The sequence below is a fragment of the Aquila chrysaetos genome, chromosome 23, assembly GCF_900496995.4.
Source record: "Aquila chrysaetos chrysaetos chromosome 23, bAquChr1.4, whole genome shotgun sequence".
NCBI classification, from domain to species: Eukaryota; Metazoa; Chordata; class Aves; order Accipitriformes; family Accipitridae; genus Aquila; species Aquila chrysaetos.
The window spans coordinates 18423919-18448760 of record NC_044026.1 but is presented as its reverse complement, the minus strand read 5'-3'; the positions used below and the strand labels follow the sequence as shown (position 1 = coordinate 18448760).

At 45.4% G+C, this 24842-nt stretch overlaps 2 protein-coding genes across 3 annotated transcripts; both read right to left on the bottom strand.

Moving 5' to 3' along the window:
* Positions 1-10696: 10696 nt before the first annotated feature.
* On the bottom strand, positions 10697-15043 carry LOC121232559. 2 transcript variants are annotated; one of them, XM_041119506.1, is made up of 3 exons: positions 14779-15043; positions 14410-14617; positions 10697-10935 (listed from the first exon to the last, which is right to left on the bottom strand). In XM_041119506.1, the coding sequence occupies exons 1-3, from the start codon at positions 14944-14946 to the stop codon at positions 10733-10735; spliced, it is 579 nt and encodes a 192-aa protein (XP_040975440.1). In that variant the 5' UTR covers positions 14947-15043; the 3' UTR covers positions 10697-10732. The 2 variants fall into 2 exon arrangements, with proteins under 2 accessions (XP_040975440.1, XP_040975439.1); XM_041119505.1 differs by lacking the exon at positions 10697-10935 and having other exon boundaries at positions 13198-14617.
* Positions 15044-20514: 5471 nt separating this feature from the next.
* Positions 20515-22040, bottom strand: TMSB4X (thymosin beta 4 X-linked). The gene is made up of 3 exons (XM_029998992.1): positions 21908-22040; positions 21256-21369; positions 20515-20973 (listed from the first exon to the last, which is right to left on the bottom strand). Exons 2-3 carry the CDS (start codon positions 21353-21355, stop codon positions 20939-20941), a joined length of 135 nt encoding a protein of 44 aa, XP_029854852.1. The 5' UTR covers positions 21356-21369; positions 21908-22040; the 3' UTR covers positions 20515-20938.
* Between the last annotated feature and the right edge of the window lie 2802 nt (positions 22041-24842).

Sequence of the window (24842 nt, the reverse complement as noted above, 5' to 3'; positions counted from 1 at the left end):
TTCTCTGACTACCGCTGCTCCTATGCAAGGACAACATTTTCCAGCAAAGTCGTCTTCTTCCTGAGAAAATGCTGAATTCGCCAAACATCTTTTCCAAGTGCGAGTCTACAGAGAAGGGTTACTCCCATAGCCAAGCTAGGAGCTTCCAGCCGCTTTGGACCTGGCTCTTTCCTCCATCTGCCAGCCGGCTGCTTTCCTGCTCTGAAACCTCAAACATTTTCACAGGATGAAAATAGAGATTCCCAGCCCCATCTCCTCGCAAACCTGTATGGCACCCTCGTGCCAGGGAGAAGCGCGCTGCCGATGGAAGGGACAGGGCAGCCTGGCTGCTGCTGTATTTACCCTCTGCATCTCATCGGAAATCACGTGCCGCCTAACCTCTTCCACCCCGAGGCTCAGTCTGGCTTTCAGCCCTGTCCAGCGCAGGCCCTGCCTCTTAAATTCACACCCATTTTCCCCTCCTTTTCCTGTTTTTGCACACATTTTCTCCTCGCTTCCTGTCACACTTCAGCGCTCCCCGTGCTTGAGAGCAAAACCTTTGATAAATGTCACTGGCGGTTACTACCACGAGCACAAGACAGCTGAGGTTAACCATCAACCTTTGTTTGCATCCCATAAGCACCTGAAGACGAGCAGCAGCATTTTCAGGGACAAAAGGTTAAAAGCAAAGACTTTGCAGTGCTGGTGGTAGCACCACCCAGTCCCACCATCGCCTAAGGGGTGGCTCAAAGCCTGGTCCTGACCACCATACGCGTGGAAGGTTTTTGGTGGAATTAGAGAGCGAGGAGATCCGGGAGCACCAGGTACAGCCATTTGTTATTTGTGTTGGCTTTTGCCTTCAGTTTATCATATCAAATATTACTCAGTTTATTGCCTGGTGGATCCACGGTCGCTCTGCGTGGCAGGCGGTGACTCAGTGGCAGCGCCCAGGGACAGCACCGTGACAGCTCTCCCACCTCCACAGCCCGAGCCTCCACCCGTGGGCTTGGGGACCAAAATGACAAGGGGGCACTGTGGGAGGGAAAAACCTGCTGGGTGGAAGCTGCGACATCCACTGCACACCCTACCCCGTAGCCTCTGAGTCATCTTGAAAGCGGTGCCAGTGGAACCCGCCGTGGTCGCACAGCCATTTACCCGGCCAGACGTTACCACCCTCGTGGCGTGGCCGTGGGCCAAAGCCACCATCCTACCCCCTCCCAACAAACGAGGTGAAACAGAGGTGCTTCCAGAGAAGCACAGCCTGACTCATGTCGCTAAATACAGCCAAAGGGGTGTGTTTCTTCCTCATCAGCTTGTCTCCTGTCTGGGAGAAGAGCTCTTGAACCAGTTGGCCAGAAGCGGTGGCAGGATTTAAGGTGTTGCTCACGGAGGTGCCTGACGGAACTGGCAGAAACCACTCCAGGGTCCCTTAAATTACTGCAATTCATCCCTCTATGAAGCCATGCCACTTTCATGTTTATCTTTTTTATTGTTTTTTATACTGTCTGATACTGTATCAGTTCCTGTGTTTTATTAGACTTCCAGGTCAAGGGTTTTGAACTTGTTTGTCATGTGCAGTAAAATTATGTATGCCAGCTTGACAGCACGAAATTTTGATCTCCAGTGCAAATTTCAATATTCCCTGCATCACAGGTAATTCTCCAAGTGTCTGAACACTTATTGAGTCAGTAAAGACTTCATGCGTTTATAAAGAACAGATTATATCCACTGTCCTCCAAGCACATCCAAAGTTCCCTCTTCATGGCCTCTGACTCCATCATTTCATGGCCTTCCTTTATGCAAACCCTTAAACATTAGCCTGGCTGAACTAGAATTTTTGGTTAATGTTTTATACTGCATAACTGTGGAAAATAAGGCTGGAAGGACCTTTGAGAAGCTGTGAGGTAGATAAACTCAATTCCAGCCAAATATCTCTTGAATTAAGAACAAATGATAACTGACTCCACAACCTCACAGCATCTCGGGGCAAGGATCTCTGCAGAAGGAATATAGGTCAAGGACACTGGCCGATATGGGTACAGGTTTGGGTTTGCAGCCATAGGCAGGAGAGGGTGCCATTAGCTCCTCGGGCGTGTGAGGTCTTTGGTGGGTCTTCTCTGTTCCAAACATCAGAGTCAGAAGGATGTCCCTGCCACTGGTAGTGAATTGATGGTCATCATGGAACTGCACAGATGAAAAATTGTATTAATGCATCCGGTAAGAATGTTGAAATGCAAGGAACACATTTGTTCACCTTAATACTTTCGCAAGCTTTTAAATGCTGAAAGTTGAAGAGCTGCCCAGTTGTCTTCGATGTTGGTGTACCCGTAGTTACTGCAGGAGGGTACAGTCACACGTAACAACATATAAATGCAGCTGACATCGTTATGTGACTGGATATTGCCTGCCTGCTGTAAATAACACCAGAGGAGTCACCACATCATTGCCAATTTTCATCTCACTCTTTGGAAAAAAGGAATGACTGCAAGCCATAGTCAAGCAACGCACTACAAGCAGCACCGCAGCACTGACCTGGTGTGATAGTTCTAGTCTAGTAACACACCTGGTGACAGAGCAGGGAAATAGTTCGTGCCATGATGATCATATGATATAAATTGTTATATGGCTTTTGCTGCCCACTGCTCATGCTCTCCCCTAGCATGCAGCTGCTAGTTTCCTGCCTTCATGCCACGTGCTAAATTATCATAGAATAATTTAGTCTGCAAAAGAGCTCTGCAGGTTGTCTGCTCCAAGACCTCGCTCAAAGCAGGGCCAAGCTTGCAGTTAGAACAGGATGCTCAGGGCCCTTGGAGCTTTGAAGATCTCCAGCAATGGAGGTTCCCCAACCTCTCTGTTTCCACTATCCTGATTGTCATAAGCTTTTTTCTAATAGCTATCCAGTTACAACCTGTAGGTGGAAAGACTGACTCCATCTTCTCTATAGCATCCCATTAAGACTGGGCTTGCTCCAGGCTAAGAAAACCCAGCTGCTCTTGCAGTCATTCCTCTTATATTATGTGCTCCAGTCCCTAGTTGTTCTCCACTGGACTTGCTCCAGTATGTCAATGATCTTATTGTACTTAGGAGCCCCCCAAAACATTTTCCCAGCTGCAGTTTCCAACCCTCCATTGTTTTCAAACTTGTAAGATGATCAAGAATGGTTAATCTATTTATTCAAAGGAAATAAAAGAAAAAGTCATATTAGGGCACAATCCCTGGGCTGTCTCTGCATTTAGCATTAGACAGATGGCTCAGATTCCACCTGTGTCTCTGGAGGCAGATGCAGCCCAGATCTAAATGGGGAGCTGCTCAGCTGCGGCCATGTCAAATGCTGACCATATGTCACAATTGCTGGTGTCAAGGGGAAGAGGGGAAAATAGCACTTTATAATCCTGCCCAAGCGTCCTGGAAATCAGCACCAGAGCCTCTTGTAGCGTCTCCTATTTGCTGTAGATCGTAAAAGGACAGGGAAATTTTCCATGGTCATCTGTCAGGTAAATAAGTTCCAGCAAAGGATAAAAGTCACCACAATACGTAGCATCTTCTAATGGCTTGTTCTAGAATAAAATCACCTTCATGAGAGACGACAGAAGCAGAGAAGTGGCACTAGCCACTTGTAAGACAGCAAAGTTCACGAGGAGATAAGGTTGTAAGCGGTAGCCCACACGGAGGTGAGTACAGGAGGATGGGAGAGATGGCAGCAGTTATATACCTGCCTAGAATAATGGAAAAACTTAGACTGGTCCCTGTCTTTTAGAGGGAAATATTTCTCTCTAAAAAGATCGGTTGGCTGTATGGAAAGCCTCAGCACTCCTCTCATGCGCTTCTCTGCCTAAGAATTAGACCCCTGACCTCAGCTATATTATGTGCTGGCATCTCGCCCTTAGCCCTTCCAATAGTGCCTCTCAAGATGCATCCCAGGGTCCCGTTTCTAATAATGCTACACAGCCAACACATATTAATACAATCAATACACAACAATAATGCACAGTCATCATCACATCAATGTTGATGAGCTTCATACCAGCTTACTCCTTGAATAACACACCAAGAAAAGTAAATGTTTGCAAAGTATACAACTGTGGGCAGCAACGTCTATGAAATATATCCAGGTGTCTAGACAAAAGCACTGAAAAAATATGCATTTGGAGTGTCCCACTGACTTCTCATGCAGTTATCTTTGACAGAGAAGCTTTTTGGTGCTTATTGAAATTCAGGGTCCTTTACTGTATCTCAGGTTGTGCACTCAAACAATCATGCTCTGTCTTACTAGACAATCAGAAAATTCTAAGTTGAGCTGGGAAAACATCTAAAAATAAAAAGTAATGGGTCTAAACACACTGCTACATCCTGCCGCCACAAGTAATTGCCAGCGGTTGTACCACAGACACGATCGTTGTATCAGTGATGTCCTGGTGGTGGTCCAAAAATAATTGTACCATTGCTAGGCATGACTCAAGAAAAAAGAATTCCTTTTGTAGCTGGAGAGAACCAAAGGGCACCGCATCCATCTGCTTGCCTTATGGCAGGCTCAGCTTGCTATTTATCGTGAGCGGCGCAGTTTTGAATTCTACCTTCTGTAACTCGCACCTCTCATTTTGCCCCTTGGCAGGGAGCTGACAACTCTGAGTCAGCCGAGTCCTGTGGTCCCCACTCGAGCAGCCGTACATTACGCGTCAGCACGTCTCGCTGAGTACGCAGGAGTAGGAGTCAAGGAGAATCCACTTCTCAGAGGGTGCAAATTACATGCTTAGCAGGCCAGAGAAGGTGCAAAGCACACCCAACTGTGCTGGCCTGGAGTCAGCTACGCTCCTTCCCGAAGGCTGCCGCCTCTCCTTCCCTGCGGTGCAGAGCCCCGCGTCACGGGAAGGGAGGGGAATGGCAAATCCAGGAAGGAACAGGCTAAAGGCAAGGGAACAAATAGTTGCTGAAACTGGAATTAGCGTCTTGGTGGGAGGTTCACAATAAATCTGTCATACTTAGCCTCTCTTTCAGCTATTTCAGAGAAGGACGTTAGATCTAACGATGAACCCAACAGGTAGTACATAGGAACTATATGGGCTGAAGTAGCAGCAGCTCTCTCTTCTCTGTCACTTATTATAAGTATACTTACATAAGTATACTCATTATTTATCAAAGACTAGAGTCCCCAGATTCTTCAGCATTACAACAGCCAAAATGACAGAGCACTTGCTGACTGTTTGGCGTCTTCAAAGAACAAAATAAGGAGGAAAGTGGAAACTCGCATTCAGCTAACACAGAAAGCTGCAGTAGCAGTGCAGGCACATCGGCTTCACGGGGTTTTCAGCCTCAGCCACTGTTGGAGGGCCCCAGTCCTTCCCCGCTCCGCTTCCCTCCCACACCTCTTGTTTGAGCTGGCACAAGTCTTCATGCAACTGCCCGGCGAGCTGGAGCAGGGAAATGCTCTTGCCAGCAAAGAAAATGGTTTTAAGTGGCAGTTTTTCATCTCAATTGGGGTCACTATGTGCCCATACCAGCAGCTCTGCCAGCTCAGCGGAGGAAATGGCACTAGTGCGGGTGTAATTCAGCAGGGAGGAGAAGGCAGCACTACTTAAACTTAGCTTGTCGCTAAACACATAAGTGTGGCCTAAAATGGGTGAAACTTGCTTGCCAGGCTGCTCCCGGGGACCAGAGCTGCGGCTGGTCCTCCTCTGGCGTTGCACCAGTGCCTGCTGGTGTGTGCCCTCCTGCACGCTCCAGTCCCAGTATCGGTGCGCTCCTTGCACGCTGCTGCTCTCCTGGGGATGCTTGCTGCTGGGGGAGACTTTTGAAAGAAGGCAGGGACTTTTAAATCCTTTTCAATTTGCACACCTCTAAACCTTTCCAGCAGAGCCACAGAACCCCACATAGCAGATTTCAATGCTTGGTTTTCTAAAGTACCTTTTTCAGCCAGGATTCTGGGTGGAAAATTGTGGGTCTGAGATGCCAAGCACAAAAATAAGTTCTTGTTAAGGAGAGCTCTGTCAGCTTGAAGGTATTGGGCTGCATTTCCTCTTTTGCTTCATTAAATTTGCACACAGACAAATAGTTCCCAGTATGCTAACTTGAAGTATTATGAAAACCTGATGGCTAATGATTCATAAAAATGTGTGATAAGGCTGCCTGTGCCTTATCAAACAAAGCGCAAAATATCCAACACAACTACCCAACCAAACACAATCAATTTCTAACTACTTTGGAGATACCTATCCGTAGGTTCAGCTAATGAGAACAAAACCCATAGGGAAGTTTCAGGTAAAAAACTCATCCAAAATGGGACTACAGGAGTTAGTTTTTGTTAGAAGTAACACAATAATGTCACAGAATAACTGGGAGTTTTGCTAACTGTGAACAAAGGGACAAAGAGGAAGGGCTCTGCGAATGCCCTGTAATACAGAAATGAGTTGAGCCTCTCATGAATAGGCAAAAATGGACCTAGGTACACATTGAATAAAGCCTATATTGACCTACCTACTGGAAGAGGTGAGGTGATGCTTATTCCCCAAGCCCCTGTAATACCTCAAGATCCCGCTGCACCTGGAACAGCGTGGTAGAGTCCATAGGGTCTGCTTTTTCAAATTTGTCCTGAGCCCAGTTTTTAAATGTCCTGTTCTGTAAGGATGGCTTTACAGAACAACTAGAACTCCTACTGAAAGCCGGGGTTTCAATGCATACATGTGTCTGATTGAACTGGATACTTTTGCAGATCTGTCCCGAACTGTGCAAGTTAACTGATATCTGAGAGCCTACATAAACATAATATAAAACATAGTCCAGGCATTCAGGGCAGTTTACAGTCTAAACAAGAGAAGTGGCAGTGTAATTAAAATTTTTCTTTTTTTTTTTTTTTTTTAAGAAATACCAGTTGTTGATATGGTTGACACTCTGAGCACACTTTTTAATTATGAGATATGCACTACAGTCCCCTCCCTCAGTTGGTTTGCATGGACGCTCTGGGATCCTTCGCTTTCACGGGAGCACTACGGTCTGTCCTTACACACCAACACAAAGGAGCGGAGCGTGAAATACTGTAAATCAGGAGACATATGGGAATAAACACAAGAAGTGAAAGACAAAGAAGGAGGAAAACCATATTCATAAAGGCAGTAGGGCTAGGCAAATGCTAAATGGGGTATATACGGGCATATATTGCCCTATAAATGCTTCATGTAACTATGAAGGTCTATACTTAGAACTTTTAAATTTAATACGCTGTGGGGCTTACATAACGTGCTCCTAAATGCAGCATTCACCCAACATATGGACCTATATGAAATGCTCCTACTAAAACAATTGCACAGGATCTAGAAAAAACAAGGTAAGAAAGACCATCGGTTAGATCTTTTTATATGGGTGATCAGCCATGCACACATTTTAATGGTTTCTTAAGTTACTGGGAGAAAATCAAGACAGCAAGAAGTTAATAACAGTAACAACCCTTGATATTTTGGTTCATTTCATGGGGGATTTATGAGACACGTATTTTATAATGTTTTTACTAAGGTTGCTTTTCCTAAAGTGGACTAAGTTTTTATGCTTTCACCCTGAAGTCAAAAGTTGTAATCAACCAAATAACACCCATAAATTTCAGTTTTCATAAAAGGAAGCAATAAGGCATTCCCCTGTCCCAAATTTCATCTTCTAAGTCATGGAAATTCTAGCTAATATCAGTACCTGTTGAAAGTAGATCAAAAATATAAATCAAAGGAGCGTACTGCATAACAAAGGTGTACATTTGTATGGTACAAGCTCCACTGCTGCTCTAAAATGACTAAATGTTTACCATTAAGGTAAAATAAACAGAAGACCTGGTAGAGGATAGGTGATAAAAGAGAGGTGAAATTAGAGGCTCATAGGATAAAATGGGAAAAAGACAGTTATTAATTTCCAGTCCTATTATCTTGCTGCTGAGATATGACTTCCTACTGTGAAAGAAAATCACTGGTCACAACTGAGAAAAGTATTAAAAAGATGAGAATAATAGAAGCACTGCCTATTCAAAACTTCGTTTAATCCTCATATATTCATGCCTGCTTTCTGAAGGTGGTAAAGTATGTATATTCTTGTCAATTAAACTACTGACTGAGTTAAAAGTGTGGGTTTTTTAAAAAATGATCATTGCCTTAAGGGATAATACAGGTATGACTGAATGTCTGAAAAGCAAAGAACGAGCGCAGTAGGACCTAGAGGAAACATGTGTCTAAGTGTTGAGTTTGTAACTTCTGTCCAGCTCCAGACAAACCTTGAGCTAGAAATGAAACATTTCTCTAAGCGGTGATAGTGCAGCCTCTGGGTACCTTCTTATTTTGGTGAGTGTGTTGCTGAGGAATGAGGGAAGGAAGGACTGCTCTTCAGCGGAGACCAGCCTCCTCACCTCGGAGAGATGGGGACGGCGATGAGGAGTGGGGACGGCGATGAAGAGCGGGGACGGCGATGAGGAGCGGGGACAGCGATGAAGAGCGGGGACGGCGATGAGGAGTGGGGATGGCGATGAAGAGCGGGGACGGCGATGAGGAGCGGGGACGGCGATGAAGAGCGGGGACGGCGATGAGGAGCGGGGACGGCAATGAAGAGCGGGGACAGCGATGAAGAGCGGGGACGGCGATGAGGAGTGGGGATGGCGATGAGTCCCACAGAAGGAACATCCTTTTCCTTCTGCCTGTAAAAAAGGCTATCCGTGTTGGCACTTTTCTTTTCCTAGCCAAGCCTAGTAATCTCAGGCAGTAAATTATGTGTCGAGACTCAGAGTCGATACAAATTTCCACAGCTCCATTCATGGATCCATCCACCTCCTGCTAGTCCAGCTGAGTATTTGAAACATAACCCGCAAAACAAAGAGTTTGGTAACAGGTTCTTGTTATAAGGGTATCTGCACCATCTATTTTAGGCTGGTTTGGTGATCTAACTTCTGTGCAATTTCAAATACCAAAATTAGGAGACAAGTTCCCTTTTAAAGTCAATAGAGATATCTGCAGTAACTAGCTGAACATCTCCTTGCTTGTTGAGATAAAACTGAAGCATGGTTTAACATCAAAAATATTTGTCAGCTTGGTCAAATACACAGAAATTCTTAAAATACTACCAAGAATGGTATATGCAAATTAACAGCCAGTTTTCGTCTGCTATGTATATCATTTGCCTTAAGCAACACAGTGTACCCTCTAATAAATCGGATACTGCAAAATTATACTGGAGATATTTCTTGATCTATCAAGTGCCGTAATGTGTGAATGTTCATAAGGGCTCAGGTATGTTTGTCTGCCTTACTGGAAATACTGTTTTGCGTATGAGGAAGGAATGTCTGCCTGTGATATGCCCCTTCTATGTAAGCAATAAACTGTGGACAAATTGTGCTGAATTTGTAATAATGGCCTTGTTACTGTCAAAAGCAAGAACAGTGGCTGAAGGCAGTGGACAGTTGTGGTTTAACCCCAGCCAGCAACTCAGCACCACGCAGCCGCTCACTCACTCCCCCCCGCAGTGGGATGGGGAGAGAATCAGAAGGAAAAAGGTAAAACTCGTGGGCTGGGATAAGAACAGTTTAATAGAACAGAAAGGAAGAAACTAACAATGATAATAATAACAATAATAAAATGACAATAATAACAAAAGGATTGGAATATACAAGTGCTGCACAATACAATTGCTGACCAACACCCAGTTAGTTCCCGAGCAGTGATCCCTCCCAGCCCTCCTCCCCCCAGTTTGTATACTGGGCATGACATCCCATGGTATGGAATACCCCTTTGGTCAGTTTGGGTCGGCTGTCCTGGCTGTGTCCCCTCACAACTTCTTGTGCCCCTCCAGCCTTCTTGCTGGCTGGGCAGGAGAAGCTGAAAAATCCTTGACTTAGGCTAAACACTACTTAGCAACAACTGAAAATATCAGTATGTTATCAACATTCTTCTCATACTGAACCCAAAACATAACACTGTACCAGCTACTAGGAAGAAAGTTAACTCTATCCCAGCCAAAACCAGGACAACAGTCCATTACCAGATTAAAAATCTGTACTCTGCATCTATGGATGAAGCAATCTATAAGGGCCCACTAACTTGAAGACATATCACAAAGGATAATTTCTCAGACTTCATTAAATCTGTTGAAAGAATTCAGTGTATATGGCTGAAATTCAGCATGGTGTTATAAATAATTCACATTTGCAAAGACCAAAGCACAGGCCTTGATCACATAATAAATTGATTTATGTGAGCAGAGAAGAACGGGGTGCTTAATCCTGCCAAATCTTTGTTCATCAATGTGGTGTTTACTCATGTGATTAGTCCCACCAGTCACTGCCACTTTACTGAGCCTGGAGCATGCCTGTCCCATAAATAGCTCTCCACACAGGAGTGGACAAGGGTGTAAACTGCTAATGATTTCTTCATAATCATAAGCTTTTATTAGTTTGCTTTCTCTAGTGGCCCATTTTCTTTTAACACCAGTAACATTTCAGAAAGATACCATGCCTGAAGACATGCGTGATTAAGATGCCCATAACACAACGCTGATGTAAGCTATATTACTTCTGTATAAAAAATCAATAAAAGGGAATTTTAAAACAGATGTTAGGTACTGCATGGTACTCCAGTTTCCTATCTGTCTTTTAATGCCGCGTGCATCTTTGGATACAGGTCTATGTGAAGGATGATGGGCAAGATGCTCCATCCCAGGAGAACCGGCGCTCCAGGTAGTCCCCTCCTTGCTGTGTCTGGGCCCGCGGCAAATAACAAAAATGACCGGCTACTCCAGATCACTTGCCAGAGCTGGCCATGAGGGGATGGCCCTTTCCCCCTGCCCTCCTTCGTGGGGTTGCGCAGAAGAAAGTTGCCAAAGGCAAGACTCTAGCTGGGGCTTGCTGCTTCCCTGGATGTATCCAGCTGGAGTCGCGGTCGCCCTTCCCATCACCTGCGGCTCCGTTTTGTTGCCTGTACTGGGATGGACTCCCACAAAGTCCTGCAGAAAGAACAGTGGTCTTAGCCACTGAGCAAGGCAGTGGTCAGGGCAGAAAAACCTCGACCAGATAGTACAAGCCTTATTCTCTCGGCATTTAGAAGCACAGTCCGGTTGGAAATTGCATCATTCGTGAGTGTGTGTGTGGTAAACAAAGGGGTCTCACATTCATTCAGGCCATTTTTGCATCGAGTCGAATCCCAACCAGCAGCAGAGCTGACTCCTGTCCCTGCTGACTCTAACGAGAAGCGGCAATGATTCACTGGAGATTTCACATGTGTTTGCCGTAGCATATATGCCAGTCCCACCACATACAGCCTGTTAGCTTATGGCACTGCTAACAAGAAGGATGTACAGCAGCTCCACATCCCTGCTGTGCGAGATAAGCATACGGTACCGGTATAAAATGTAATTGATTTCACTGGCACAGCCTGACCTACAGCTCACAGGCAACATACTAAAATAATTTAAAGGGATCAATAATCTGGTATTAGATTGCAACTATTAATATGTGATATTGCTCTTTCAAAAGCCCTAGTGAATGATTTGCAATGGCTTCCTTTCTTTCTTTATAACTTCAGCCTCCTTCTTTCTTTCTCCTTCCATATATATCCCTCATATATACTTGTCTGAGCACTCCTGGAGGATGACATGTAGGAAAAAAAGATATACCAAGACATAATTACACTGGTATAGCTAACAGAAAAGGCCTAGATGTTTCAAATGTCAGTAGATCTGAAGATGTGTGGGCAGGATTTACAACACTAGTATGTTGCCACTGGTAACTGACTGCATTTTTAACCTTCCCACTGCTGGCTAGCAGTGTGAAAGAGGATAAGTCCAGGGACTTAGCACTAGAAATAAACACGCGCATTGAAAAAAACCCTAAAAGTTACTGTTGTGAAGCTGAGACAAACAAGGGGAAGGACTGCATAAAGGCCAGATAAGAGCTCCTTCTTCCTGATGGGCAGCCCGGACAGCACCTAACCCTTCCAGTTTGCTGACAAGCCGCTGCTTCCTCTGCTGGGTCAGCTCCGAAGGACCCGTTTTGGCCATTCCAGAAAGAGGGGACAGGAAAGAGTGAAGCTTTTACTGGGAGGATTTTAAAGGCACAGACGTCTCGGGCAGAAGATATTTTGATGGAGTCCCACTGTCAAAAAGTTGGCAGCAGCCTCCCGCTGAGAGTGAGCGATTTGGAGACACCAAGCAATCTGACAGACTATTAGACTCTATAACGGAGTCAGACATAGAAGCTGAAGCAGGGAGTAGTTGCTGGCAGGGCTGGTACACCCACAGTTTGGGTATGACGAGCGAGGACTGAGGAGAAGACCAAGCTTCCTGGGCATGTAACAGCAGCGTTATTAGGGTGCCTATCCGGAGGGAGGGGAACAAATTTAGGGAAGGAAAAAGGATTCGGTGAAAAATAAGAATATGTGAAAGGAGATAGTGAGAAGAGAAAACCTTGAGATATGCAATTGCACTTCATATATCATGCAGAGAAGGGATACTCCCATTCCTTCTGAGAAGTGCTTGCTGCGACAGGGTCCTGCCTAAGAGGCCCTGTACAAGCTAATATCATAAACTGTGGGGAGTTGCAAGCGACTAAAAGCACGCTATTACCCTTAATTAGGCACTCAAATAAAAAATGGCCTGATGTGCAAGTAGCCTAAACCTCTAGAAAACTCACCGAAATGAAGGCAACCACACCTGCTCAGCACCTTGGCATTTCGTAGAGCCTTTAACTTCAGCAAGGAGGGAGATTTCGGGGGAAGCTGTGAGCATCCAACTGCTCCGTTAGTGTTATCCCTAAATATGCATTTAGGAGCCTTTCAGGCTACCAAATTGAAAATTGTGTGAAACCATTCTTGGTCTCAGAACACTAACTCTGTTTTTTTGATCTCAGAGAGCACAAACTGTAGATAGCTAGCTACAACGTGGCGTCTGCTGAAAACAAACTCTGCCTATCAGCTCACAAAATCCAGCTGAAAAGGATATAGAAGGGACGGTGCTCGTGCTGCAATGCATGTGATTAAACAGCTCTGTTCCATTTAAAGGCCTTTCGGAGAATGCCAGGCTGTTCCCAGTTTTAACCTTTAAAATGCAGCAAGGACTTGAGAGCTACTTTGGCATTTCTCAGCGTAACCCACACCTCCCACACACAGCAGAGATGACTTTAACAAGCAAAGCATCCGGGAAGCAGCCGTATATGGGTATGTGCAGCCTATGTATGGACCCCTGTAGAAGTTTGCATCTCTCCCGGAAAGGTTTTTCACCTGTATTCCTCTTGGCATCACACTAACTCCTCGTGCTGAGAAGTGGTGTTATCTATACTAGCCTCACTCATTTTCAAAGCTTCCCCTTCCCCCCTCCGCTTAATGCCGGCAAGCCAACTACCAAGAGCAAAGCAGGCAGCAGATTTTTGTGTGTTTCCCAGAGCGGTAATTAAAGTTGCTCAAAAAAAAAACCCAAAACCAAAAACCTAAAGAAACGTGAAGTTCTTCCTGGGAGCGATGTTCTCTGCATGATCCAAGCAAGCATGAGCTGCTTTTGTAGTCACGAGCTATGGAGATGAGACTGTCTGGGATCCATCTATCCTGCCCTAACATGTCAGAGCGGTGGGGTATAGCTCAGCTGCTAGGAGTTTTCTTATTCCTAATTCAGGCTGAAACAATACGGTGGGACTAAATCATTGATGCCTTCATCAACTTGCTTCATTTCATGTGATGCTTTGTTTGCTACTGCTAGGGAATAGGAATGTTTGCATAAAGCTCATCGTGTATTGCTTTGTCATGGATGTCATTTTAACAAGCCCTCTGTGATAACATCTCATGTGACCTTCTAGCTTTTGACCTAATCTAAGGACAAGATTTTCTGAAGACATAGGCATCAGGCTCCCTATCAAGAAAAGCCTTCATACACAGTGTAGTACCCTTAATCTAGTAATTCGATTCTTTAAGTAATGGATTTACACAGGAGCTGGTTTGCCCCATTCCTAGTATGCAAAGCAGACCTAAACCCAGCACTGAGCCTGCATTGGTAAGGTTCTGGCTGGTCTCTATTCCTGCATAGTACTGGTAGGACTCAACCATTTTACATTACTTCTCTTTATGGCTGAAACTTTGTAACTAGGAGCTTCACTGTCTACCGTTTCCCTCCAAAAAAAAAGGCATGTTGCCAGTGCTTATAATATGAAATATTATAATATTTAGAGATATTATAGATGTTTTCTAGGAGGTTCCTATATATTTTGAAATATATTTTTCAAAAGAGGTTCCAAGAAAAGATTGAAACTAGCAAGCACAAATAACAAGAAAAGGCTTTCTTCTTTGCCAACTTCTTTCGATTCAACTAACCAGTCCCCTCTGCTCTTACGAAGTTCTCTTTCCATTGCTGTCCTTGTTTTAATAAAATCTGTTCTCTGTGTTCCTCTTGATCCCAGCGTGGCAAAGAGGTACCAATGCTGCCCACCGTTCTCACCTCCAGGCAGGGCAGCGAAAGCACAGGACTGGCGATCGCTCGACGTCTGGGCATCTCCGAAGGGCAGGCAGAGCAGGGCGAAGGGTGCTGGAGCTCGTACGACAGGCACACAGGAGCCCGCGGCACCCAAAACCAGCCGCACGCAGCCAGCACCAGCCCTGAGGTGGGCTGGAGCTGGCCTGGTTTTGAATAGCACCGTGCAGACCGTCTAGGAATGAAATGAGGTTACAGGAAAGCTGAATAGAAATGTTAAAATAAAAAAAGGCTCGGCTGCCCTGGGGAGTGTCCTGGGGCTGCTCCCAGGAGCCCACCCTGTGATATTGCCAGTGGGGCGAACAGCTGGGTGACACTGGGGGGGACCTTCCTCACCAGAACCCAAAATGGTGTGAATAAACCTGCTGTGAGGGTGCTCAGCGTGCTGAAGACGGTTTCCTCTTTGGGAAGGTAGATGCTGAGGGCCACGTCCACTTGTCTATTTGGGGATGTCACTCTGAAACGGCTTCCTTTGCCCCACCGTTGGTTGCTCTCATCGTGCATTAAGAAAAAGGTGCAATGCAAAGAATGGACTTTTCTCAGGCAATTCTCTCTCGGTCCTCCTCTCTGGGCTTTCTTTTCTTCAGGGGAGGATCAGCTGCCTGTGCCAACCTAAGAAACCAAAGCTAAATTTTTGTAATAAACCAAATGGTGAGGATACGCCAAATCGCTGGGGCGTTGCATGCATGCAAAGGCGCAGCTGCATAGAGGAAGTCTAGCAGAAGCAGTCGTCTGGCAAGAAGGGAAAGCAGGCGGTCACATTTTCAATGCACTCTATAGTCTGGTGCAGCCTTGGGTCTGCTTCATGTTCAACTCAGCCACGCCTGCTGTGGGCAGTCCCCATTCAGGCTTCTGATTTTACCAAATCTGTGCCCACGAGTCAGCTCTGTTCCTGCAGGAACAGTTTCTTCACTACACACGTCTTCATATCCCTAGTTTTACGACAGGCACCAAGGTGCTACCACAATACCGTGAAAAAATAACAGTATTAAAGCCCAAACAGGTATTCCTTTGGCCAACTTTACTGGACACTGGGCTGTAAACTATTATCTTCTTTTTATTGTCTGAGTCTGATATGGCCATATCCGTTGTAAGTGATGAAATTGAACACATGACATCCTGGAAATGAGTTAGAGGTTTCCTTCTATTTTTCTACCTGGTTCACACCTTGGTTTTGATAATTATAACTGCATAGTCTCAGAGAGGACCGTAAAAGCCTCTAAAGCTGACCTAAAATTAGTTTTCATCTGTAGTGTTATCCAATACCAAATTAGGACCCTTTGCAGTGGTAAGCAAGTGTTATGAGCCCTTTGTCAAAAGGCTGAAATTTCCGTCCCACAGGAAATATCGTACCATGTCAGATCTTGCCACATATATAACACTGACTGCTATTCCCACTGCACGGTGGGTCAGTGTCACTTCTGAGAGGCAGTGCTCGGTTTGGGGGGGAAGGATGAAGAATATCCCCCTGTTAGCTCAATTTTCTTACACAGGCCAGATGATATAGAGCAGATGAGGTGAACTGAGGTGCATGAAAAATTAATCCAGCAAGCAATTTTTCAGATTATTATGTAGGTCCAGAATTCTCTACATCATCTTGCCTCAAAATCCAGCTGTGCAGAGGGCCTTAAATTCCAAAGCTGCAAGTGACAGTTGGAAGAAATATTTCTCCATTTCAAAACGTTTTAAAATGCTATGCCTGAGTATTATACACCATATCATATATAGTTATATGTCAGATGGAAAGGAAGCACCATTATAGGAAATAACACATAAACTAATAGCTTTGAAAATTTATAAAATACATTTGGTGAGATTTGAACCATCTGAGAACCTGAATTTCATCCTTTTGGTCTAGAGGGAAGCAGATTTCAGCTAGTTCATCTGTCTTATTTTAGACACCTGAATGTTGCTGCTGTATCTTCAAACCGCTAGAAGAGACTAGGGATAACTAAATTATTCATGGCAAATATTATAGAACATGCAAATGCATTCTTCTTGGGTTTTTTTCCTTCATTTTCAAACACATCTCTAGTCAGTTTGTAAGTGTACTCAATATTCATCAATATTACACAAGGCGTACTGCAAATGTCTGTTCATGGAATATGCTGTGTCTACAAACTCACATGGGATTGTTTCCAGGCCCAAATTTCAAGCCCTCGACCACATCCCAAAGATAAAATGATTAGAATGACAATACTGGGAAAAGTTTCCTCGTCACCAAGAAGCCTTTGGTCAATGGAATGATGACTTTTTTTTTTTTTCAAGACGATGTTTTGATTAAACATGTTGTGAATATTTGGGGACTATTCAAAAGCAGGAAACATATTTAAATTAGAGTAAATCCACCAATTCACTTGGAAAATACCAGTGAATGAAAAATCTATGTTAGGTAAACAATAAATCCAGAGCCATCAGAAAACTATAGGAATTCTGAATTTTAAAAGAAAAATGCATATCATGGCCTAAAACTAATGCTATAGATTTGACTGTTCTTTGCCATCAGCATCCTCTTTTTGTGAGGGAGCAGTGGTTGGAGAATCTCCCAGTTGCCAATTCTCATTACGTTGCATGAATCTCATTGTGCCTGACAGTTTAAGCCCAAGCTCCAGGAGACTGAAAAACCTCCTGAGAACCTCAGCTTTTGATTACAAGGAAAAAAGGAATGTTGTAGTCCTCATGATTGCAGAAACAAGAGAAAAAAATGTATCTTTGCTGTGCTACCAATATGCTGAAGGCTAATTAACCCAGAGGCAAAATTAAACATCTCTCAGAACCCACCATGTTTGAAATTTTGGGTTTGTTTTTTTTTTTTTTCCTAAGCAGGAAGGAGAGAAAGCCAGAGAGGGCTCTGACATTTTTAAAACCTGGTAAAAGCAATACTGGAATTCAGGTCATTAACTTCAGCTGAAAACAGAGAGAAAAATGGGCTCTTTCTTGTCATATGTCACAGAATTCTGAAATAGGTGTACGGTAAAGAGCAGAGAGCTTTTTAAAAAAATCATCATATCACAGGGACAATAGCAAATTAATCTGTCAGACAGTGTACAAATAATGGATAAATGTTGTCTGGGATTGCCTTTCTCCAAATTAACAAAATAGCCCATTTTATTTACAATTCGGTTGCCTTGCCTGTTGAATTGAAAATGCACAAAGCTGGTGCATCAGATGATCTCACAGAAGGCAGCTCTGCCAAGCCTGCCATAGGTTGCTTTGCATAGTCATCCTACTGTATATCAACGAATAAGCATGAGCTGCATTTTTTTTATTTCCTCACACCCCTTTTAGTATCAGCCCAGTGGAATTATTGCACTGAACGCTGCGTTATGTGCTCATTGTATTTTACATGATGCTTGGGTTGGCGCAGGGTTTCTTTTTCATAAAACTATGTTGTGCAGCAGCTGTATGTGGCAGCCGTATATGATTACAATACACAATAGGAACTGCTCATTTCTACACTGTTTCTAGGGAAGTAAAGGGTTACTAGGGGAAGTGGTGTTTTATCACACATTCAGCATTGCACAAAAATAGCCTAGCAGACCAAAACGCTTGCATTAAAGTCTCTACATTTCTGTAATTAATTTTAATACCACAATGATCTATTTTGGACCTCATTAGCATAGGCTTTCTGTCCAATACATGCATAGTTAATGATATCTGGGGAGGTGCATGAAAGAGAGAAAAATTTTTCTTAAATATTGAGAAAGGAAGAATTTGGTTCAGTACTTGAGGGCAGAGCTACTCACCGCGTAGCCTCGACGGAGCTGCCTCTCTGCTGGGGGCGGGGAGGCAGCACACCAGACAGCGTAAAGCCTTCGGCTCGTAGGGCTGGGACGATGTGACTGCACAGCGTGTGAGATCAAAAACCATATGTGCCTTTCTGTTTCTGATGACCCTTTTTCATAACCAGGTTTTGGGCTGTATTTTTTTTTTTTTTTCCTAGTCAATTTGTTGCTGGTGAAAGTTTCTAGACTGACAGCCAAAAAGATTCGTCTCCTTTATTAGCTGCAGCTGACAACCAGCGCAGACACAGCCCCAAGAATTACAATCGATCCATCTGAGCCTTCATTTTTCACGCCATCGATTGCATTGCTGTAAAGTAGGTGTCAGATGTGACCACCTCAATAGTGCCTGTGCAAAGCATGGTGACTATCTATCTGCCACAATTTTCTCTGAATATATGCAAAGACCTGAACAAGGAGCAAAGCAGGGGCTGATGGGCTCCAGCAATTCCTGAATTTGACCTGGAAGGTTTACTTGCCAGTTGATTTTGTATTTTATTCAGTCCTTGGTGCCACCAACAGAGCTCCTAACAGTAGTAGTAGCTTATTGCCCTACCTCCTGAAAACGGATCTGAGCCTCACACCTCTCTCGCTGTGCCTGAGGCCACCAGGCACGTCGCAGCTGGTGGTACCCTTCGGCCAGCGCCATCTTCTGATGTCTGGACTTCCCATAGATGAATCCACGGTAAGCAAGCGCTCGCTTCTACTCATTTGCGCACGTACCGTTCAGGCTGCACACTTCTGAGTTTAGTCATGTTACATCCTGTGTTACCTGATTAAGATCAGTAGCTGGGAGTTGATTGTTTAATTGACTTTTCAGAAACTCAGCTAAAAGTTTCGTATGCCTTTCCCATTATACATGGGGAATAAAATGAAAGCTTGAAACATTTACAAGCGCAAGGAATGGTTCACTTCAGTCCTGAAGTCATCAGCTTGAATTACTGTGGAGGAGCTTATGCCACCAAGACTTCCCAAATCTTCCCATGGACTGCATCAAAACATCTCAGGCCTGCACCCTAGATTCTCATCACAGACCCGATTCTGCAAGTTTTCCGCTGCTGGGGGGGGGGCTGGGGGCAGCACCTGGGGCTCCCTCCTTCTCCAGCAGCACGGACAGCCCCAAGTCTTCAGGCAGGAGCCCCACCGCCCTCCCTGGCGTCAGCTCAAGGACAGTTTGCTGCTGCGGTCGGAGGCGGTAGGACGAAGCCCCAAATCTACGTGACCCCACCAAGTCAGCAGCCTGGGCAAAACCAGGCTTTCCCAGAGGGGCTAATTTCGCTTTATAGGAACTGGCTGAAATGAATACAGGCTCAAACCCTCAAGATAGAACTAAGGCACTGCAGAACCATGCTCGCCACCCTCCTACAGGCTATCTGACAGCAGGTTTTCTTCCAGAACGTTAATTACTCACTTCAAAGTGAAGTGAGTAATGGATGAAATCCATGACTAGTATAAAGTCAACTCCTACTGATCTCCCTGGATCACAGGTTTTACCCACTGTCATTTGAAGAAAAATAACAAAAAGCGTCCCAGGCCTGAATGAACTGCCATAAACCAGCAATGTGGAGTGTTGCTATTTGCATATAGGATTGATTATCCTCTTCACTTTATAAGGTATCATGACATTTTTGCCCCCAAATGGTCAGTTTTTAATTAGTAAAGGAACTGTAGCTTTTTATTATTTGATACCCATTCTTACAATCAAGTGGTCATTAAGAGATTATAAAAGTGTTCAAAACATGAGTAACATTTTAGTAAAATGGTTTTTATTTGCATGGGACACCAACCACTAAAATAGCTTTAGGATACTAAAAAGCTTATGTTCAATCTTGGACTTGAAATTAAAGTTACATCTTCCTTTAAATACTGTATCAGCAGAACAAGCCTTAATTAATTAAACCAACTACAGATTTATACAAGTGAGGTTGAATCTCTGCAACAGTACAGAACGGTTCTTATTAAGAGCTATGCTATGGGCAGGGCAAAGCAATAAACATAGCCAAATATTTTGCCTTTATCCATCTCTACATTAAAGAAGAAATATTTAAAGTGATATACTCACATGGTAACAAATTATAAGACATGCAATTTTTTACTGAAATTTGTCTAAAAGCTAGCTTCGAGGATCACGAATTTATCTATTGGCGAGAGCACGTATTGAAAAAAATTAGAATGATGATTGAGGTTTGAGTCATCTCCAAAGGTTTCATAGTATCCCGTGTCTCAGTACCGGCTTTTATGCTTCATATCCTTTGATACAGTTCTTCAAATAGAGGACATAAATACCATCCAGGTTTTAAAACATTTTATTTGCATATTAAAAAAATTGTGCATTCCAATAATTAAAATCATTTGAACAAAAAAAAAAATGGCACTCGATTAACTGCATTTTACAGCTCGCAGGACCTTGGTACAGCTTTGCATTTATTCGTGTGTTACTCTAGTTTACTGTAGTCCCACCCAAGTTCTTCTTTCATCAACATGCAAGCTCTTTCATGCCACCAGGACCAAAGCCAGACAGGCAGAGGGAAAGGCAGCGCCTTCATTCAGTGTCAGTAGTTCTCTCTATTCTTTTGATGTGAAAGGGGCAGTACAGTCATTTTAAACTTTATCCAACCTCTCTGCATCTTACAAAGTTAAACAGCTAAAAGAAGTAAAATAAGAAGGCAATGCTTGTGGAATGTACAGTGCATAATTTGGAAGGGCAGATTTCATTACGATTCACCCGCTTGCTTCTCCTGTTCAATTGCTAAAAAAGGGGAAAAAAAAAAAAACAACAAAAACAAAACAGAAAAAGGGAGAAAAAAAAAATAAGGCTCGAGAACCTGAAATGCATTCACATGACAATTCCTATCATTTGTAAAACCGGTCCGTACCGAAATACGGACGGATCAAAATAGAAACGTGAAGAAATTAAGCCCATTAAGCTGGGGTTTGCCCAGTCCCAGCCCCGAATCCTCCCTCCCCCCGGCCCCCCCGCCGCCCCTTTGTCTCCTCCCGCCTCCCCCGCCCTCCCCCCCCCCGCACTCACTTTCTTTTGAAGGCAGCGGGTTTTTCTCTTGCGTTTCTGTCTTCTTCAATTTGGACTTGTCAAATTTCTCGATCTCGGCCATGTCTGGTTTGTCGGACATGTTGGCAGGTGACTCTGGGCACACAAGGCAAAAAAAGCCCGTTACCCCCGGGGGAGGGCTCCCCGACCCCCCCCCCCCGGCGCCGAAGCGGGGCCGCACCCCGAAAACAAAACGCTTCGCCCCCGGCGCATTTAAAAGGAATCATCGGTTTTAAAAGCGTTAAATTTAATCCAGCATCCAAGGCATTGCAGCTCGGGGCGGGGCGGGGGGGGGGCAACTCCCAGCGTTTGCGCGCTGCGGAGTACAATAGAGGGGGAGCGCCGGGCGCTGACCGCGTTTTTTAACTCCTTAAGGGGAAATTAATTAAAAAAAAAAAAAATAAAGCCCCGGGACGGCAACAAAGCTTGCGGCTCGCACGACCCCACACAATACCCCCCCCGGACAATACCCCCCCCCCCCCGGACAAACCCCCCCCCCGGTCCCTCCCCGGCAGGGATGGCGGGCAGGGGCTCCTGCTGCCCGCACTGGGGACACACACACACACACACACGACGACACCCAAGGATGGGTGGGGGGGTAAGGGGAAGGGGGGGGGGGGGCGGCGGGACCCACCGGTGTCGCCGCGCGGTGATGCTCAGCCCCGCCGCTCGCTGCTGCCGCCGCTCCGCACGCCAGTATAAAGGGCGCTCGCTGGCGGGGCGGTTTTATCCCCGCGCCTATGCAAATGGAGGTGACGTCACCCCACTAACCATTTTGCCGCTTTCCGCCTTTTTTTTTTTTTTTTTTTTTTTTTGCCTTCGCTTCCTTCCCCTCCCTCCACCGCCCAGCCCTCCTCAGCCCCGCGCACACACAGCTACGGGCACACGCGGGGACACGCACATACACACGCACACACACGCGCCCCCTAAAAACCGAAAATCATCCCGGTTCCCCCCATCCCTGTACCCCCGGGACAGCCTGGGACACGGAGGGGGCCTCTGGGGGGGGGGGGGGGGGTGGTTGAGCAATACCAGCTCGCTGATTATTACTCAAATTTCCGCCTTTAGAAGGAAAAGACGAAACCCTCGGCCCTTCAGAGCTCCGGGAGCTGCCCCCCCCCATCCCCGCTGTCTTTGCAACCCCGCTGCAAGGGAGAGAAAAAGCCCATCGGTGTCTTTGCCACCCTGCTGCTAAGGGAGAGAAAAAGCCCATCGGTGTCTTTGCAACCCTGCTGCAAGGGAGAGAAAAAGCCCATCGGTGTCTTTGCCACCCCGCTGCAAGGAAAGGATAAAATCCCGTCGCTGGCCTTGCGGCCCTGCTGCTAAAGGGCAGAAAGAACGGCCCCCCCCCGCTCCCCGGCCAGGCCACGCTTTGGTGCCGGTCCAGCAGACAATAGCCCCGGCTTCCCAGCAGCGGGTCGGCCCCAGCGAGCCACCTCCCGGCCGGCGCCGGTGCTGTCGCTTCCCCCGCTCTGCAGGGGCCCCAGCTGTCCCCAGCATCGCTCGGGGAATTCAAAGAGCAAGCCTCAAGCGGCCATCGGTCCTAAAAGCAGCGGCATCCAGCTAGAGGATGGGCAGTTGCTGTCGGGTGGGGGCAGAGGGGGGGCGTACGGCACGGGTGACTCCTGTTTCTGCCTTTGCAGCCTTGGGTGAGAAAATGAATTATTGATGTTGAAAGAGCTGAAAGACCAAGGGGGGGGGGGGGGGTGGTGGTGGTGTATCTGTGCGTGGCTGAATGACAAGGAGTCGGGGAAAATCTCTGCGCCTTTGTCTGGCGGCAGCTCCGCGAAGGAGCGGAGGCACGCTCGCTCTCAAGGTGTGAGGTGGGACGGGAGCTGGCGCCCGGGAACTGGTTTCTGCTGCTTCTGGGACATCTGCGTGGGAACCATGTCGTGTATTGCTCCTTGGCCCCTGCACTCCAGCAGGGTATCTGATGTGAGGGTGATTGCTGGTGAATTAAAAGCCCTGAGTCACAAACAGTATTAATATATGCGAGGAGAACTGTAAATACATTTCAATAAATTCCCTGGGGATGCTGCTTCCTCTGTTTCGTGGCTGTCCTCTCCCCCTTGGCTGGCCATTTTTCATAGCATTTCCAGCGCTGTAATTTCAAGGGAGCAAAATCTTGTCCCCACGGGAACCCCAATGATACTTCCTATAGTGAACCAGGATTTCCAGTCAGCCCAGAGTCTTCCTAAACCTGAGCTCCTTCACCTTTGAAGGTGTGATGTGTAAAGTCTGGTTTCCTCCTCTAGTCCATGAGCACCTCCAAAATCAAGATGAACAGACTATTATCACTGAGAGCGATGGTGTGAGCTAAAAGTATTCCTGGGAGCCAGGGACCCTGCAACACTGAAGGCCAAAGGAATCGCTTAGGAAAGAAATGGCAAGGAACAGATCATATAATTTGGGAATATTTACAGATTTTCATAATAATGGCATTAAAAGCATTCCTAAGGGGTCTTCTGTGTTGGATACCAGCTAACTCTGCTAGCTTTTGAGGAAGTTCTGTAAAATGAGTTTATGGCCTTTTACTGCTTTGACGCTTTTGAGCATTGAACCTTGTGACTAGGAACTGTGAAATTTCTCTGATGATCGGTTCATCAGCATCCCCAGTGATGTTACAGCCTCAGACTTTTCAGTTTTGCCAAAGGGTTTTTTTGCCTCTTAAGTGAGGGTAAATTTAATATAAATATTCTTTAGAATTGTTCTGCTCTGTGGTTGCTGCAGTCGCTCTCCCGTGTGTCTGAGCAAATCAGTATTCCCCTGTCCTCAGTGCGGGAAATGTGCTCCTGAAATTGCAGAACAGTGAATGTTTGTGGGACTGGGGTGATTTTTCAGAAGCCTCTTGTCCAGTAGCAGTACTGCCTTTTGCTTCTGCTCATTTTGGGACAGAGCCACAGATCCCTTAAACCAGTGTAACCCACAGCCTTAGATGGAGCTTTGCCGCTATCTGCAAACCAGGCTCCTCTGCTGAGTTTAGATTCAATTATAGTTCTGAGAGACGGAGGCAAATAAAAGATTTACACTTTTGCTCCTTCTTTGCCTTCCTATATCTCCTTTCTGGTGGATTAATACTGAATTAGTCACAGTATCTTAGAAATGTCATATGTTCTTTACTACATATATGAAGACAGCATTGTTCCACTGAAGCAAAATGAGGGTATTGCATCTTGGTGGCAGGACATAGGCTAATTTCTGTAAAAGTAGATCCTCTTTATAGCATTTTGTGTTAGTAGTGTAGCTACAGAATTGCATATCTCCGTGTCCTTTTATGTTTGCTTCTGTTTGTTGCTATTTGGAGAATGCGAGGAAGGTACGTGTTCATACAAGACTGCCCCATGTCAGATAACTTCTGGGAATAACAAACTCCAAAGAGCACTTGGATGGGGCAGAGCTGACACCCTCAGTAAACATCCTAGGCCACATGGTGTAAAGGATAGCTAGCTTAGGAATTCTTATTTTGGGTATTGAGATGCTGCTCCATTTTTTTTCCCATTGCTTTACAGGGTTTTGTGTCAGCAGTTTCTTTTTTAAAAAAATTCAGTCAACAAATATTTGGCGATGTA